Source organism: Oncorhynchus masou, unplaced genomic scaffold, assembly GCF_036934945.1.
Source record: "Oncorhynchus masou masou isolate Uvic2021 unplaced genomic scaffold, UVic_Omas_1.1 unplaced_scaffold_2029, whole genome shotgun sequence".
NCBI lineage: Eukaryota > Metazoa > Chordata > Actinopteri > Salmoniformes > Salmonidae > Oncorhynchus > Oncorhynchus masou.
This window is the reverse complement of record NW_027008518.1, coordinates 8823-27739: the sequence shown is the minus strand read 5'-3', so window position 1 is coordinate 27739 and position 18917 is coordinate 8823. Positions and strand designations below refer to the sequence as shown.

The 18917-nt window shown below is 43.3% G+C and overlaps 2 protein-coding genes across 2 annotated transcripts; both read left to right on the top strand.

The window, feature by feature from the left end:
* Positions 1 to 808: 808 nt before the first annotated feature.
* On the top strand, positions 809 to 3083 carry LOC135532792 (actin, non-muscle 6.2-like). The gene is made up of 4 exons (XM_064960230.1): positions 809 to 1042; positions 1284 to 1722; positions 2213 to 2394; positions 2602 to 3083. The coding sequence occupies exons 1-4, from the start codon at positions 809 to 811 to the stop codon at positions 2743 to 2745; spliced, it is 999 nt and encodes a 332-aa protein (XP_064816302.1). The 3' UTR covers positions 2746 to 3083.
* A 10625-nt stretch (positions 3084 to 13708) lies between these two features.
* LOC135532791 (actin, non-muscle 6.2) lies at positions 13709 to 17282 on the top strand. Its single transcript, XM_064960229.1, has 6 exons — positions 13709 to 13808; positions 14294 to 14420; positions 14971 to 15210; positions 15461 to 15899; positions 16396 to 16577; positions 16789 to 17282. The coding sequence occupies exons 2-6, from the start codon at positions 14295 to 14297 to the stop codon at positions 16930 to 16932; spliced, it is 1131 nt and encodes a 376-aa protein (XP_064816301.1). The 5' UTR covers positions 13709 to 13808; position 14294; the 3' UTR covers positions 16933 to 17282.
* Positions 17283 to 18917: the final 1635 nt, after the last annotated feature.

The window sequence follows — 18917 nt, the reverse complement described above, 5'->3', positions numbered from 1 at the left end:
ATCTTAACACTACAGCATACAATGCCATTCTGTGCTCTTGTCTTTGTGGCAACAGTTTGGGTGAAGACCATTTCCTGTTTCAGCATGACAATACTCCTGTGCACAAAGTGAGGTCCATACAGAAATGGTCTGTGGATCGTATGGAAGAACTTTGGCCTGCTCAGAGCCTTGATTCATCAACCCCATCGAACACTTTTGTGATGAAGTGGAACACCGACTGACAATGGTCAGGCCTATTTGCTCAACATCAGTGCCTGACTTCACTAATGCTCTTGTGGCTGAATGGAAGCAATTCCCCAAAGCATTGTTCAAACATCTAGTGGAAAGCCTTCTCAGATGAGTGGAGGCTATTATAGCAGCAAAGGAGGGGACCAACTCTATATTAATACCCCTGATTTTGGAATTTAGATGTTTGAGCATGTGTGTACTTACAGTAATGTTCTCTATCTCCTATATTTGACTTTGGGATAGTTTGAAGAGTCTATGCAGAACTCTTCCTTCTGGGGGTGCTCTTGAGCCAAGAGGTCCACGAAATGGACAAATTTTGGCCAGAAATGGCCTCATTAAAAAGAAAGGGACACTCCTCCCCAAACCCACTAACAACAGCATGATATTGGTACCCCTAAAACTGGAAAGATTGTTTGAGCATTTCACTGAGAACATTAAGTATCTCTAATTTGATTTGCTGTTTAGTGAAACATACAGGCAACTCAAGAACATTTGATGAAAACAACTTCTGTAGTGTAACCTCAGTTTATGCGTAGTGCAGGGACAAAGTGTAACGTAATGTCTCTTTCCCCAGGGTGTGATGGTGGGCATGGGACAGAAGGACAGCTACGTGGGAGATGAGGCCCAGAGCAAGAGGGGCATCCTGACTCTGAAGTACCCCATCGAGCACGGCATTGTTACCAACTGGGACGACATGGAGAAGATCTGGCATCACACCTTCTACAATGAGCTGCGTGTGGCCCCTGAAGAGCATCCCGTCCTGCTCACAGAGGCCCCGCTCAACCCCAAAGCCAACAGGGAGAAGATGACCCAGGTAAGCGGGGGCATTAGTGTTTTTTACAAATAAACACTGTGGCAGTAGTAAATAAACCCAGCCATTTTATTTACATGGACTCCTCATCCACTAGCAGAATGTAGACATCAGGGTTACTCTGTTCACCTTGCCTGAGGGTAGCGGTAGGCCTCACATTCTGAGCAGTATTTGTAGGTGCTTAAAACACCCTTTTTATAAAGCGTCTCTCAGTCCTAATTCCCACCTTCTATTCTTCTACCAGATCATGTTTGAGACCTTCAACAGCCCAGCCATGTATGTAGGTATCCAGGCCGTGCTTTCTTTGTACGCATCTGGTCGCACCACAGGAATCGTGATGGATTCCGGGGATGGCGTTAGCCACACGGTGCCCATCTACGAGGGCTACGCTCTTCCCCACGCCATCCTGCGTCTGGACCTGGCCGGACGCGACCTCACGGACTACCTGATGAAGATCCTGACTGAGCGTGGCTACAGCTTCACCACCACGGCCGAGAGGGAGATTGTGCGCGACATCAAGGAGAAGCTGGCCTACGTGGCGCTGGACTTTGAGCAGGAGATGAAGACCTCTGCCTCCAGTTCCTCTCTGGAGAAGAGCTACGAGCTGCCTGATGGACAGGTCATCACTATCGGCAACGAGCGCTTCCGGTGCCCTGAGACCATGTTCCAGCCATCCTTCATTGGTGAGATGTTTTTCTTTGCCTTTAAAGAGGAACTTCAGCTAAAAAAAAATTGTTAAAAGGTATTTTTCTCTGGTTGGCGACTATAGTAATTTTTGTCCTGAAATCGTCATTTCTATCCACTACTAAAATGGAGGCTCTGAAAATGTTTCCTCTTGGTAGAGGTCGCACAAGATGCACCCTCAGTTATGTATTGATATGACTACATAAGCACTAAAAACCCAACTTTCTGGCTTTTTTTAAATGTATTTTTTATAAATCAGCGAACTAAGGTTTAATTTGGCCACTGGATTCACTCTTTAATACATGTACAAATGTTCTTGTCTAGACAATGTTACTCAGCTTAGTGACAGTCATTCATTCATACAATCCTCTGGAGCTCTGAGGTTCTTGCCAGTTGCGTGTTCACTGACCATTAAAAGAGCCATACTTGTAGACCTGTTAATTTCTGTTCCTGGGGCTGCCATTGACATGTACATGCTTGCTTTTGTAGGAATGGAAAGCACTGGAGTGCACGAGACCACCTACAACTCTATCATGAAGTGTGATGTGGACATCAGGAAAGACCTGTATGCCAACACTGTTCTCTCTGGTGGAACCACTATGTTCCCTGGCATCGCTGATAGAATGCAGAAGGAGATCAGTGGCTTGGCACCTCCTACTATGAAGATTAAGGTGGGCATTCACGTGTTATTCTGTGACTTTTAGCCCATGGGCATTCAGTGTGGCATCTCTCGACTAGCCCATTTTATTTTTTCTCATGTGATCTTTTTGGCTTCCCAAATACTTTCATCAAATCTAATTTATGAATGTGTTCTGCACTAAAACCACTTTAGATCTCCCTGTTTAACTAATGAATACGTTCATATCTCTTGTCTCTAGATCATCGCCCCTCCAGAGCGTAAATACTCTGTGTGGATTGGTGGTTCCATCCTGGCCTCTCTCTCCACCTTCCAACAGATGTGGATTTCCAAGCAGGAATACGAGGAATCTGGCCCGTCTATCGTCCACCGCAAATGTTTCTAAAGCCTTGACTCTTAACCTCGGTGTTACTCCTTTCAGGGAGTCTGTTATTTCGGATGGCTCTCCTGTCCAGAAGCCAACACCTTGCCCCTGTCCCCTAAGCATTTGTGTGGCTCTAAAATGATCAGATGAGTAGAAGTGACTTCCACCTATCCTAACTGGTAGAGAAAGCCATATTGTTTCAGTTCTACATGGTGTCCTGGGGGGGGTGACAGGGTGGTTTCTGGGTAGGCTCAGTGTTCGGGTTGTGACATTCTGCCTTGTGTTGTATTTGTTACTATTAGTCTTGTATGTAACATCTGCTACTGGGACATTGAATAAACGTTCACTGTAATGTGATACTCTGTCTATTTGCAACATGAAGTCTTGTCATATGTTCAGAATGCATTTGTCACTTTTAATTTACTGATCATTTCAGGGAATGATGTGATTTGTAAACACACTAAATGTATTAGTCATTGGCTGGAACCCACTGCAGGTTAAATCAAATGGGTGACAAATGGTTTTCTCATTGTTAAATTCTCTTGGTGAACCTCACGTCTATGGCTTCATCTCTCAGATCTTTGGGATGTGCTGACATCCTTTCATCTCAGTCTAGATGACGGCAAGGTGAAGAAGCCACTTCTATAATGTACACTGAAAGCCCACTGTCTTTGACAGGAGTACATGCTAATGAACGGAAGTAGCTGTTCTCATCACATCAGTGATGACGTGAACATAAGAGGACAGCTAATTCTATATCATGGGGGTCTTGTCATGAAAAGCTTTGCAGGTGGGTGTTCTACACCAGTGCTAAAACACCTGATGACAGTATTTAAATCGCAGGTGAGTATACCAAAGAGCTCGCAAGACCCGACGCCTGTTTTGGCGTCGGTAGTGCTGGTCAACTGGGTGGAACTTCATATGGCAGGCACATTTACCTCGAGCCAGATTCACTGATTATTTTCAGTATTTATCTAGACCTGGGGCACCAGATGGGTGTAATTTAATGATCCTATCGAACAGCGCTCGAGTTAGTCCTGGAAGTAACACCTGCAGACTCCAGGCCTGCAGTTGGAGAGCCCTGATTTACATGCTATGTCCACTAGATGGCAGTGCCGTCTTCACATTGTCACATGACCGACACTGGTAGTGCTGACCGAGCATGGGGGAACCTCAGTGGTTTAATCTAAACCCTTAAGAATCTTAGTCTTTTTGGTGGCTGCATGTACCTAGAACTGATACTGTATAGCCCTCATATTCATATCTGGACTGGAAGCCAGTTCCACTGCTTTATTTTTCATTGTTCCCCTCTAATCATGTATTGATTTAGACCTTGGGTGCCATTAATGATTAGGTAGAACAGAAAACCAGCAGTAGTCCAGACCTCCAGTGTATTTCTCCGTCTCCCAAATCCAGTCAGCTGATGTTCTGAAAGAGCTGCAAAATCTGGGCCTACAAATCAGCCGGGCTAGACAATCTGGACCCTTTCTAAAAGTATCTGCCGAAATTGTTGCCACCCCTATTACTAGCCTGTTCAACCTCTTTCGTGTCGTCTGAGATTCCCAAAGAATGGAAAGCATCTGCGGTCACCCCCCTCTTCAAAGGGGGGGACCCTCTTGACCCAAACTGCTACAGACATATCTATCCTACACTGCCTTTCTAAGATCTTCGAAAGCCAAGTCAACAAACAGATTACTGACCATTTCAAATCTCACCATACCCTCTCTGCTATGCAATCTGGTTTCAGAGCTGGTCATGGGTGCACCTCAGCCACGCTCAAGGTCCTAAACGATATCTTAACCGCCATCGATACAAAACATTACTGTGCAGCCGTATTCAATGATCTGGCCAAGGCTTTCGACTCTGTCAATCACCACATCCTCATCGGCAGACTCGACAGCCTTGGTTTGTCAAATGATTGCCTCGCCTGGTTCACCAACTACTTCTCTGATAGTGTTCAGTGTGTCAAATCGGAGGGTCTGCTGTCCGGACCTCTGGCAGTCTCTATGGGGGTGCCACAGGGTTCAATTCTTGGACCGACTCTCTTCTCTGTATACATCAATGATGTCGCTCTTGCCGCTGGTGAGTCTCTGATCCACCTCTACGCAGATGACACCATTCTGTATACTTCTGGCCCTTCTTTGGACAGTGTTAACAACCCTCCAGACAAGCTTCAATGCCATACAACTCTCCTTTTGTGGCCTCCAATTGCTCTTAAATACAAGTAAAACTAAATGCATGCTCTTCAACCGATCACTGCCTGCACCTGCCCGCCTGTCCAACATCACTACTCTGGACGGCTCTGACTTAGCATACGTGGACAACTACAAATACCTAGGTGTCTGGTTAGACTGTAAACTCTCCTTCCAGACCCACATCAACCATCTCCAATCCAAAGTTAAATCTAGAATTGGCTTCCTATCTCGCAACAAAGCATCCTTCACTCATGCTGCCCAACATACCCTTGTAAAACTGACCATCCTACCAATCCTCGACATCGCCGATGTCATTTACAAAATAGCCTCCAATACCCTACTCAACTAATTGGATGCAGTTTAACACACTGCCATCCATTTTGTCACCAAAGCCCCATATACTACCCACCATTACGACCTGTACGCTCTCGTTGGCTGGCCCTCGCTTCATACTCGTTGCCAAACCCACTGGCTCCATGTCATCTACAAGACCCTGCTAGGTAAAGTCCCCCCTTATCTCTGCTCGCTGATCACCATAGCATCACCCACCTGTAGCACGCGCTCCAGCAGGTATATCTCTCTGGTCACCCCCAAAACCAATTCTTTCTTTGGCCGCCTTTCCTTCCAGTTCTGTGCTGCCAATGACTGGAACGAACTACAAAAATCTCTGAAACTGGAAACGCTTATCTCCCTCACTAGCTTTAAGCACCAGCTGTCAGAGCAGCTCACAGATTACTGCACCTGTACATAGCCCACCTATAATTTAGCCCAAACAAATACCTCTTTCCCTACTGTATTTATTTATTTATTTTGCTCCTTTGCACCCCATTATTTTTATTTCCACTTTGCACATTCTTCCACTGCAAATCTACCATTCCAGTGTTTTACTTGCTATATTGTATTTACTTTGCCACCATGGCCTTTTTTTTGCCTTTACCTCCCTTATCTCACCTCATTTGCTCACATCGTATGTAGACTTGTTTACACTGTATTATTGACTGTATGTTTGTTTTACTCCATGTGTAACTGTGTCGTTGTATGAGTCGAACTGCTTTGCTTTATCTTGGCCAGGTCGCAATTGTAAATGAGAACTTGTTCTCAACTTGCCTACCTGGTTAAATAAAGGTGAAATAAACATTTAAAATAAATGAGCAGTACTCCAGACCTCCAGTGTATGAGCAGTACTCCAGACCTCCAGATCTCCAGTGCATGAGCAGTACTCAAGATCTTCAGAGTGAAGTATAGACCTCCAGTTAAAATAAATGAGCAGTACTCCAGACCTCCAGTGTATGAGCAGTACTCCAGACCTCCAGATCTCCAGTGTATGAGCAGTACTCCAGACCTCCAGTGTATGAGCAGTACTCCAGACCTCCAGTGTATGTCCAGACCTCCAGTGTATGAGCAGTACACCAGACCTCCAGATCTCCAGTGTATGAGCAGTACTCCAGACCTCCAGACCTCCAGTGTGTATGAGCAGTACTCCAGACCTCCAGTGTATGAGCAGTACTCCAGACCTCCAGTGTATGAGCAGTACTCCAGACCTCCAGTGTATGAGCAGTACTCCAGACCTCCAGTGTATGAGCAGTACTCCAGACCTCCAGTGTATGAGCAGTACTCCAGACCTCCAGTGTATGAGCAGTACTCCAGATCTCCAGTGTATGAGCAGTACTCCAGACCTCCAGATCTCCAGTGTATGAGCAGTACTCCAGACCTCCAGTGTATGAGCTGTACTCCAGAGTATGCCCCTGCTGTATAGAATCATAGGTTAAATCGGGTGTCAAACTCATTCCACGGAGGGTCAAGTGTCTGTGGGTTTTTGTTTTTTCCATTAAGACCTAGACAACCAGGTAAGGAACTCCCTTACTAATTAGTGACAGTTTCACACCCAACTAGCTGTTTATTGTTTTCCATCCTTTTGAGGAAAATCCATGAGGCTTTGGCCCCTTGTGGGGTATGAGATCGTTGAGACAATTTGGTGAGTTCATTGATCAATAACAACATTTTCTCTGAAAAGGAGGTAAAGGATGAGTGAATTATCTATTGGATTTTACATTTGCATAACAGCTCCAATTATGCTCTGATGTCATTGAATATTTAATTTAAACTTATTTATTCCCCAAACAATGATAGAATCATCCATAAATATCACCCATGAATTAATAAAACAAAGCAATGAACAAATGGCATATCTGCTCTCAAATGCATTAATCCTCCTGGATCTATGTAGGAATATTCTTGATGACCAGTACCTCATTCATAGTTCCATGTACACTATACCTGCTGTCTAAAATGCTTTTATGTTAGTAGGAGGAGATATGTTAGTAGGAGATATGTTAGTAGTAGAGATATGTTAGTAGTTAGGAGAGATATGTTAGAATGGAGGAGATATGTTAGTAGGAGGAGATATGTTAGTAGGAGATATGTTAGTAGGAGGCAATATGTTAGTAGAGGAGATATGTTAGTAGGAGATATGAGATATGTTAGTAGGAGATATGTTAGTAGATATGTTAGTAGGAGGAGATATGTTAGTAGGAGATATGTTAGTAGGAGAATATGTTAGTAGGAGGAGAAATGTTAGTAGGATGAGTGAATTATCTATTGGATTTTACATTTTGTAGGAATTATTCTCTGATGTCATTGAATATTTAAATCAATCTTATTTATTCCCCAAACAATGTTAGTAAATAAAACAAAGCAATGGACAAATGGCATATCTGCTCTCAAATGCATTACTCCTCCTGGATCTTGTATTCTTGATGACCAGAGTTCCATGTACACTATACCTGCTGTCTAAAATGCTTTTATGTTAGTAGAGATATGTTAGTATGTAAGTAGGGGATATGAGTATATGTTAGTAGGGATATGTTAGTAGGAGATAGGAGGAGATATGTTAGTAGGAGGAGAAATGTTAGTAGGAGATATGTTAGTAGGAGGCAGTTATGGAGATATGTTAGTAGGAGGAATAAATAAAACAATATGTTAGTAGGAGGAGATATGTTTAGTAGGAGACATGTTAGTAGGAGATATGTTAGTAGGAGTAGGAGATATGTTAGTAGGGGAGATATGATATGTTAGTAGGAGGAGATATGTTGTTAGTAGGAGATATGTTAGTAGGAGGAGATATATGTTAGGAGGAGATATGTTGTAGGGGGAGATATGTTAGTAGGAGATATGTTAGTAGGAGATATGTTATGAGATATGTTAGTAGGGATATGTTAGTAGGAGGAGATATGTTAGTATGTTAGTAGGAATACAGTGTTAGTAGGAGGAATGTTAATAGGAGATATTTAGTAGGAGATACAGTGGGGCAAAAAGTATTGTGCACCAATTCACCCACTTAAAAAGATGAGAGAGGCCTGTAATTTTCATCATATGTACACTTCAACTATGACAGACAAAATGAAGAAAAAAATACAGAAAATCGCATTGTAGGATTTTTAATTAATTTATTTGCAAATTATGGTGGAAAATAAGTATTTGGTCAATAACAAAAGTTTATCTCAATACTTTGTTATATACCCTTTGTTGGCAATGATTTTCAAACATTTTCTGTAAGTCTTCACAAGGTTTTCACACACTGTTGCTAGTATTTTGTCCCATTCTTCCATGCAGATCTCCTCTAGAGCAGTAATGTTCTGGGGCTGTTGCTGGGCAACACGGACCTTCAACTCCCTCCAAAGATTTTCTACGGGGTTGAGATCTGGAGACTGGCTAGGCCACTCCAGGACCTTGAAATGCTTCTTACGAAGCCACTTCTTCGTTGCCCCGGCGGTGTGTTTGGGATCATTGTCATGCTGAAAGACCCAGCCACGTTTCATCTTCAATGCCCTTGCTGATGGAAGGAGGTTTTCACTCAAAATCTCACGATACAATCTCACAAAATCTCATTATTTCCTTTACACGGATCAGTCGTCCTGGTCCCTTTGCAGAAAAGCAGCCCAAAAGCATGATGTTTCCACCCCCATGCTTCACAGTAGGTATGGTGTTCTTTGGATGCAACTCAGCATTCTTTGTCCTCCAAACGACGAGTTGAGTTTTTACCAAAAAGTTATATTTTGGTTTCATCTGACCATATGACATTCTCCCAATCTTCTGGATCATCCAAATGCTCTCTAGCAAACTTCAGACGGGCCTGGATATGGACTGGCTTAAGCAGGGGGACACGTCTGGCACTGCAAGATTTGAGTCCCTGGCGGCGTAGTGTGTTACTGATGGTAGGCTTTATTACTTTGGTCCCAGCTCTCTGCAGGTCATTCACTAGGTCCGCCCATGTGGTTCTGGGATTTTTTTCACCGTTCTTGTGATCATTTTGACCCCACAGGGTGAGATCTTGTGTGGAGCCACAGATCGAGGGAGATTATCAGTGGTCTTGTATGTATTCCACTTCCTAATAATTGCTCCCACAGTTGATTTCTTCAAACCAAGCTGCTTACCTATTGCAGATTCAGTCTTCCCAGCCTGGTGCAGGTCTACAATTTTGTTTCTGTTGTCCTTTGACAGTTCTTTGGTCTTGGCCATAGTGGAGTTTGGAGTGTGACTTTTGAGGTTGTGGACAGGTGTCTTTTATACTGATAACAAGTTCAAGCAGGTGCCATTAATACAGGTAACGAATGGAGGACAGAGGAGCCTCTTAAAGAAGAAGTTACAGGACTGTGAGAGCCAGAAATCTTGCTTGTTTGTTGGTGAAAAATACTTATTTTCCACCATAATTTGCGAATAAATTCATTAAAATCCTACAATGTGATTTTCTTGATTTTTTCCCCCTCATTTTGTCTGTCATAGTTGAAGTGTGCCTATGATGAAAATTACAGGCCTCTCTCATCTTTTTAAGTGGGAGAACTTGCACAATTGGTGGCTGACTAAATACTTTTTTAACCCACTGTATGTTAGTAGGATATAAGTTAGTAGGAGGAGATATGTTAGTAGGAGGAGATATGTTAGTAGGAGATATGTTTGTAGGAGATACAGTGCCTTGCGAAAGTATTCGGCCCCCTTGAACTTTGCGACCTTTTGCCACATTTCAGGCTTCAAACAAAGATATAAAACTGTATTTTTTTGTGAAGAATCAACAACAAGTGGGACACAATCATGAAGTGTAACGACATTTATTGGATATTTCAAACTTTTTTAACAAATCAAAAACTGAAAAATTGGGCGTGCAAAATTATTCAGCCCCCTTAAGTTAATACTTTGTAGCGCCACCTTTTGCTGCGATTACAGCTGTAAGTCACTTGGGGTATGTCTCTATCAGTTTTGCACATCGAGAGACTGAAATTTTTTCCCATTCCTCCTTGCAAAACAGCTCGAGCTCAGTGAGGTTGGATGGAGAGCATTTGTGAACAGCAGTTTTCAGTTCTTTCCACAGATTCTCGATTGGATTCAGATCTGGACTTTGACTTGGCCATTCTAACACCTGGATATGTTTATTTTTGAACCATTCCATTGTAGATTTTGCTTTATGTTTTGGATCATTGTCTTGTTGGAAGACAAATCTCCGTCCCAGTCTCAGGTCTTTTGCAGACTCCATCAGGTTTTCTTCCAGAATGGTCCTGTATTTGGCTCCATCCATCTTCCCATCAATTTTAACCATCTTCCCTGTCCCTGCTGAAGAAAAGCAGGCCCAAACCATGATGCTGCCACCACCATGTTTGACAGTGGGTATGTTGTGTTCAGGGTGATGAGCTGTGTTGCTTTTATGCCAAACATAACATTTTGCATTGTTGCCAAAAAGTTCAATTTTGGTTTCATCTGACCAGAACACCTTCCACATGTTTGGTGTGTCTCCCAGGTGGCTTGTGGCAAACTTTAAACAACACTTTTTATGGATATCTTTAAGAAATGGCTTTCTTCTTGCCACTCTTCCATAAAGACCAGATTTGTGCAATATACGACTGATTGTTGTCCTATGGACAGAGTCTCCCACCTCAGCTGTAGATCTCTGCAGTTCATCCAGAGTGATCATGGGCCTCTTGGCTGCATCTCTGATCCGTCTTCTCCTTCTATGAGCTGAAAGTTTAGAGGGACGGCCAGGTCTTGGTAGATTTGCAGTGGTCTGATACTCCTTCCATTTCAATATTATCGCTTGCACAGTGCTCCTTGGGATGTTTAAAGCTTGGGAAATCTTTTTGTATCCAAATCCGGCTTTAAACTTCTTCACAACAGTATCTCGGACCTGCCTGGCGTGTTCCTTGTTCTTCATGATGCTCTCTGCGCTTTTAACGGACCTCTGAGACTATCACAGTGCAGGTGCATTTATACGGAGACTTGATTACACACAGGTGGATTGTATTTATCATCATTAGTCATTTAGGTCAACATTGGATCATTCAGAGATCCTCACTGAACTTCTGGAGAGAGTTTGCTGCACTGACAGTAAAGGGGCTGAATAATTTTGAACGCCCAATTTTTCAGTTTTGATTTGTTAAAAAAGTTTGAAATATCCAATAAATGTTGTTCCACTTCATGATTGTGTCCCACTTGTTGTTGATTCTTCACAAAAAAATACAGTTTTATATCTTTACGTTTGAAGCCTGAAATGTGGCAAAAGGTCACAAAGTTCAAGGGGGCCGAATACTTTCGCAAGGCACTGTATGTTAGTAGGATATATGTTAGTAGGAGGAGATATGTTAGTAGGATATATGTTAGTAGGAGGAGATATGTTAGTAGGAGATATGTTAGTAGGAGGAGATATGTTAGTAGGAGATATGTTAGTAGGAGGAGATATGTTAGTAGGAGATATGTATCTTTAAAATGACTTATTTAAAGCGGCCAGCACCTCATCCTCGATAACATTTTAAAAAATGTCAGAGAGTGAGATAGGGAAGCGACAGCAGAGAAGTCCTGTAAGGCAATACAAACCAGACTAGATGCCAAAACCGTGACGGCAGGGATGGAGAAATTGTACAATGATTGCTCTGCAAGTAGGCCTACAAAGCGCCAGCTCTCAAACACCATACGTGGAGCAACAGATTGTTGGATGTTTATGAACAAGCTGTAATACATCACTGTAGAAACCCATCACATTGATGAGCTCTTGGGAAATGAAGTCCCATGTAGGATCTGACCACAGAACATGGAGGAGAGGCACACAGCAGAAGACCTAAAACGGCATTAACTACCATTGTTGCTGAGTGGGTGGGGGACAGCGGTAAGATGAGCACTGCGTGTTAGGGTTTCCACTAGATAGCACAGACACAAAGTCAAGATTGTCTATCATAAAAATTATAGAAATAGGCGGGGTTTATGAATTTGTGGCTGTGGTAACTACAGTGACGACCATCTGGTAGGTAGCCAGGTCTGTGGTAGATTGAACAGCATTGCCCCTTAGTTGAGCAGTTTACTACCGCTGTTAACAGTGGCGTGTATTCATAGATGGCAAGGGAAGTCAGGCTTTCCCAAAACACTGACCAATAAAACAATACATAAACGTCCTTCAGTTCGCAAGACGCTGAACGAATCTCACTGGAGAAAGCAACCGAGCGAGCGAAACAGCGGCCATCTATCTGATGCTGTGTGGTCAACATTATTGCTGCCCGTGGCTTTGAATGCAAGGGAAGCCAGCGAGCATTTGGCCTCCCTTGATAATTAAAAAAATAATAATAATAATAGCCAATCAGCGTTGAGCTAAACTGAGCGAGCTCAACTGTGAATGGTCCTGGCACACCCAAAAAAAGTGTAAAGGGAATCCAGTTTGGATTTCACATCGAAGGCAAAACATAATTGACAGAGACATGAATTGTATCTTGTTGTGTTGTATTCCTCCGTTTGCTAGCTAGCTAAAATTGGCCCTTTCCAAAATTACCCATGGATGGAGATAGGGATTTGGACTTGTGGTTTTACTTGTGGTTTTACTTAATTCTCCGTACCGGCCTATAACGGTGATTTGGATCCAACCATTAATTCATACATTGTGCCCCTTGCCTGAGATGATGGAAGTTCAATATGTAGCTAATGTATTGTAGTAGGCTAATGTTAACTGGCGGCACATCGTTGCCCATGAAAGGAAGTTAGGCTTGCGAGCAAGCATTTTAGCCAGGTAGCCTAGGAAAACAAAAACAAAGTGTGTACTGTATGACAGAGTCATAGACTGTTTCGTCAACATGAAAGAGAGGAGGATGGCATTGGAATTTCTCTACAAGTAGAGTCAACATGTTTTTTTCTACTTGCACAAATGCACACACACACACACAGAGAAATCAGAGCCATGGACAGCCACATCAAATTTAGCTTTCATTGATTGGACTAAATTGTTTTTGGTATCTTTTAGTTGTCACTGTATTAGACTAAGCAGAGGTGATTTGATGATGTTGAAATGGTGCTGGAATAGTGAAGGCAGCTTCTGTTTTCTTTGCAACTTGTGGCAACTTTGTGGTTCTAAATCAACAGTTGTTTAGTAGTCTGAAAATGTCAGAAACATTAACTTGACCATGCTGTAGATCATGTAACTGTTTGTTACATTCAATATGCTTTGAGGACTTCACCAGACAGAGGTTGCTCTCCGGTTTTGTGATGAAACAAAGATGTTGTTGAATTTATTCAGCCACTGTGTCTTCTTACTGTCTCGAACTTAGGCCTATATATCACGGTCGCAAGGCATATGAGTTAGCATCTTACAGAGCAAACAACGCAATTATCACAACGCATAGGTTTGGCTACCATGTGAATGACAACGGTCGGTCACTTCCACCGTAAAACACCTCCCAATCCAATCCGGTGTCCATTTTTGAAAACAATGCCCATATTTGGTGTGAGCAGGTGAACGCGAAGGCGGAGGATGAGGCACGGTTGGGGAGAAAAGGAGGTATATAGTCTCCTGCTGAAATGTGGATGCTACACTTCATTGAAGACATCATTCCCGGATTCTTGAAGAGAAAGCATCCTAACTGACAGGTAAGCAAACGCCACTATCCCGCCGTTTGAGAAAGCCAATCTGAAATGTCGAGTTGTATCGCTAAATGTGTTCTAGCTATGGTTAAAATCACTTGATTTGAAATACAGCTTTGCTTGGATTTGTCTGAATACGTGTTTGAGCTGTTGGGATCGGAGCCATATATTGAGAAAAAATAAATTACTGATTGGAATTCTTTGCTTTGTTCCAAATGATTGTATTTGGTTCAATTCCACTGTTTTTACAAGATCTGCTAGTAGACTAGTGCTCTTTATTAAGTCACTGGTTTAACATTTTAACTAATTGTTACGAATTACAGCTGACTATGGTCCTATGTCTACACTTACTAACGAGGACTTCTAATTTGTCTCATTTATACTGTAGTAATTGGTGGTCTGTCCTGATGATATACCCTGACCCAGAAAATGGTATGGCTTTGTTCCTGCTTTTTAGGCCTTGATTCATTAATCCTCCTTTGTTTTAACAGAATGGCTGAAGATGATATTGCTGCACTGGTGGTTGACAATGGTTCAGGCATGTGCAAGGCTGGTTTTGCAGGGGATGATGCTCCCCGTGCTGTCTTCCCCTCCATTGTTGGAAGACCCAGACATCAGGTTGGAACCATACTGGGCTCTTGGATATCAGATTCACTTAATATAGGCTTTACTTTTATACACAAACTATATGTGGACACTCCTTCAAATGAGTGGATTTGGCTGTTTCATCCACATGTTGTCAGTAGAAGGGCCTTACTGAAAAGCTTTGCCTTTCAACGTGGCACTGTCCTAGAATGCCACCTTTCCAATTTGCTCAACATCAGTGCTTGACTTTACTAATGTTCTTGTGGCTGAATGGAAGCAATTTCCCACAGCATTGTTCAAACATCTAGTGGAAAGCCTTCTCAGAAGAGTGGAGGCTATTATAGCAGCAAAGGAGGGGACCAACTCTATATTAATACCCCTAATTTTGGAATTTAGATGGTTTGAGCATGTGTCCACTTAGAGAACATTACTGTATCTCTATATTTGACTTTGGGGTAGAGTTTGAAGAGGCTATATAGAACTCTTCCTTCTGGGGGTGCTCTTGAGCCAACAACTTCTGTAGTGTAACTTGAGTTTATGCGTAGTGCAGGGACAAAGTGTAACGTAATGTCTCTTTCCCCAGGGTGTGATGGTGGGCATGGGACAGAAGGACAGCTACGTGGGAGATGAGGCCCAGAGCAAGAGGGGCATCCTGACTCTGAAGTACCCCATCGAGCACGGCATTGTTACCAACTGGGACGACATGGAGAAGATCTGGCATCACACCTTCTACAATGAGCTGCGTGTGGCCCCTGAAGAGCATCCCGTCCTGCTCACAGAGGCCCCGCTCAACCCCAAAGCCAACAGGGAGAAGATGACCCAGGTAAGTGGGGGCATTAGTGTTTTTTTACAAATAAACACTGTGGCAGTAGTAAATAAACCCAGCCATTTTATTTACATGGACTCCTCATCCACTAGCAGAATGTAGAGCAGTAGACATCAGGGTTACTCTGTTCACCTTGCCTGAGGGTAGCGGTAGGCCTCACATTCTTAGCAGTATTTGTAGGTGTCTAAAACACCCTTTTTATAAAGCGTCTCTCAGTCCTAATTCCCACCTTCTATTCTTCTACCAGATCATGTTTGAGACCTTCAACAGCCCAGCCATGTATGTAGGTATCCAGGCCGTGCTTTCTTTGTACGCATCTGGTCGCACCACAGGAATCGTGATGGATTCCGGGGATGGCGTTAGCCACACGGTGCCCATCTACGAGGGCTACGCTCTTCCCCACGCCATCCTGCGCCTGGACCTGGCCGGACGCGACCTCACGGACTACCTGATGAAGATCCTGACTGAGCGTGGCTACAGCTTCACCACCACGGCCGAGAGGGAGATTGTGCGCGACATCAAGGAGAAGCTGGCCTACGTGGCGCTGGACTTTGAGCAGGAGATGAAGACCTCTGCCTCCAGTTCCTCTCTGGAGAAGAGCTACGAGCTGCCTGATGGACAGGTCATCACTATCGGCAACGAGCGCTTCCGGTGCCCTGAGACCATGTTCCAGCCATCCTTCATTGGTGAGATGTTTTTCTTTGCCTTTAAAGAGGAACTTCAGCTAAAAAAAAAATTGTTAAAAGGTATTTTTCTCTGGTTGGCGACTATAGTAATTTTTGTCCTGAAATCGTCATTTCTATCCACTACTAAAATGGAGGCTCTGAAAATGTTTCCTCTTGCTAGAGGTCGCACAAGATGCACCCTCAGTTATGTATTGATATGACTACATAAGCACTAAAAACCCAACTTTCTGGCTTTTTTTAAATGTGTTTTTTTATAAATCAGCGGACAAAGGTTTAGTTTGGCCACTGGATTCACTCTTTAATACATGTACAAATGTTCTTGTCTAGACAATGTTACTCAGCTTAGTGACAGTCATTCACCACTATACAGTCCTCTGGAGCTCTGAGGTTCTTGCCAGTTGCGTGTTCACTGACCTCATTAAAAGAGCCATACTTGTAGACCTGTTAATTTCTGTTCCTGGGGCTGCCATTGACATGTACATGCTTGCTTTTGTAGGAATGGAAAGCACTGGAGTGCACGAGACCACCTACAACTCTATCATGAAGTGTGATGTGGACATCAGGAAAGACCTGTATGCCAACACTGTTCTCTCAGGTGGAACCACTATGTTCCCTGGCATCGCTGATAGAATGCAGAAGGAGATCAGTGGCTTGGCACCTCCTACTATGAAGATTAAGGTGGGCATTCACGTGTTATTCTGTGACTTTTAGCCTATGGGCATTCAGTGTGGCATCTCTCGACTAGCCCATTTTTTAATTTTTTTCTCATGTGATCTTTTTGGCTTCCCAAATACTTTCATCAAATCTAATTTATGAATGTGTTCTGCACTAAAACCACTTTAGATCTCCCTGTTTAACTAATGAATACGTTCATATCTCTTGTCTCCAGATCATCGCCCCTCCAGAGCGTAAATACTCTGTGTGGATTGGTGGTTCCATCCTGGCCTCTCTCTCCACCTTCCAACAGATGTGGATTTCCAAGCAGGAATACGAGGAATCTGGCCCGTCTATCGTCCACCGCAAATGTTTCTAAAGCCTTGACTCTTAACCTCGGTGTTACTCCTTTCAGGGAGTCTGTTATTTCGGATGGCTCTCCTGTCCCGAAGCCAACACCTTGCCCCTGTCCCCTAAGCATTTGTGTGGCTCTAAAATGATCAGATGAGTAGAAGTGACTTCCACCTATCCTAACTGGTAGAGAAAGCCATATTGTTTCAGTTCTACATGGTGTCCTGGGGGGGGTGACAGGGTGGTTTCTGGGTAGGCTCAGTGTTCGGGTTGTGACATTCTGCCTTGTGTTGTATTTGTTACTATTAGTCTTGTATGTAACATCTGCTACTGGGACATTGAATAAACGTTCACTGTAATGTGATACTCTGTCGTCTATTTGCAACATGAAGTCTTGTCATATGTTCAGAATGCATTTGTCACTTTTAATTTACTGATCATTTCAGGGAATGATGTGATTTGTAAACACACTAAATGTATTAGTCATTGGCTGGAACCCACTGCAGGTAAAATCAAATGGTTTTCTCATTGTTAAATTCTCTTGGTGAACCTCACGTCTATGGCTTCATCTCTCAGATCTTTGGGATGTGCTGACATCCTTTCATCTCAGTATAGATGACGGCACGGTGAAGAAGCCACTTCTATAATGTACACTGAAAGCCCACTGTCTTTGACAGGAGTACATGCTAATGAACGGAAGGAGCTGTTCTAATCACATCAGTGATGCAGTGAACATGAGAGGGCAAACTTTTTTTTTTTTTTTTTTATCAGGGGGGTCTTGTCATGAAAAGCTTTCCAGATGTGTGTTCTACACCAGTGCTAAAACACCTGATGACAGTATTTGAATCCCAGACTGAAGCAGGTTTACCAAAGAGCTCGCGAGACCCGACGCCGGTTTTGGCATAGGTAACGCTGGTCAACTGGGTGGGACTTCATACAGCAGGCACGGTTCACTGATTATTTTCAGTATTTATCTAGACCTGGGGCACCAGATGTGTGCAATTTAATGATCCTATTAAACAGTGCTAGGGTTAGTCCTGGAAGTTGCACCAGACTCCAGGCCTGCAGTTGGAGATCCCTGATTTTTACATGATATGTCCACTTGATGGCAGTGCCGTCTTGACATTGTCACATGCCCTACACTGGTAGTGCTGACTGAGCATGGGAGAACCTCAGTGGTTTAATCTAAACCCTTAGGGATCCTAGTCTGTTTTCTTTATGGCTGCATGTACCTATAACTCATACTGTAAAGCCCTCATATTCATATCTGGACTGGAAGCCAGTTCCACTGCTTTATTTTTCATTGTTCTCCTCTAATCATGTATTGATTTAGACCTTGGGTGCCATTAATGATTAGGTAGAACAGAAAACCAGCAGTAGTCTAGACCTCAGTGTATGAGCTGTACTCCAGACCTCCAGTGTATGAGCAGTACTCCAGACCTCCAGTGTATGAGCAGTACTCCAGACCTCCAGTGTATTTCTCCATCTTCCAAATCCAGTCAGCTGATGTTCTGAAAGAGCTGCAAAATCTGGGCCTACAAATCAGCCGGGCTAGACAATCTGGACCCTTTCTAAAAGTATCTGCCGAAATTGTTGCCACCCCTATTACTAGCCTGTTCAACCTCTTTCGTGTCGTCTGAGATTCCCAAAGATTGGAAAGCATCTGCGGTCATCCCCCTCTTCAAAGGGGGGGGACCCTCTTGACCCAAACTGCTACAGACATATCTATCCTACACTGCCTTTCTAAGATCTTCGAAAGCCAAGTCAACAAACAGATTACTGACCATTTCAAATCTCACCATACCCTCTCTGCTATGCAATCTGGTTTCAGAGCTGGTCATGGGTGCACCTCAGCCACGCTCAAGGTCCTAAACGATATCTTAACCGCCATCGATACAAAACATTACTGTGCAGCCGTATTCAATGATCTGGCCAAGGCTTTCGACTCTGTCAATCACCACATCCTCATCGGCAGACTCGACAGCCTTGGTTTGTCAAATGATTGCCTCGCCT

Coding starts and splice junctions, on each gene's coding strand:
- LOC135532792 (XM_064960230.1), top strand. CDS start 809: ATGGTGGGCATGGGACAGAAGGACAGCTACGTGGGAGATGAGGCCCAG. Junction 1,723..2,212: donor GTTCCAGCCATCCTTCATTG/GTGAGATGTTTT, acceptor TTGCTTTTGTAG/GAATGGAAAGCACTGGAGTG. Junction 2,395..2,601: donor CTCCTACTATGAAGATTAAG/GTGGGCATTCAC, acceptor TCTTGTCTCTAG/ATCATCGCCCCTCCAGAGCG.
- LOC135532791 (XM_064960229.1), top strand. CDS start 14,295: ATGGCTGAAGATGATATTGCTGCACTGGTGGTTGACAATGGTTCAGGC. Junction 14,421..14,970: donor TTGGAAGACCCAGACATCAG/GTTGGAACCATA, acceptor CTCTTTCCCCAG/GGTGTGATGGTGGGCATGGG. Junction 15,900..16,395: donor GTTCCAGCCATCCTTCATTG/GTGAGATGTTTT, acceptor TTGCTTTTGTAG/GAATGGAAAGCACTGGAGTG.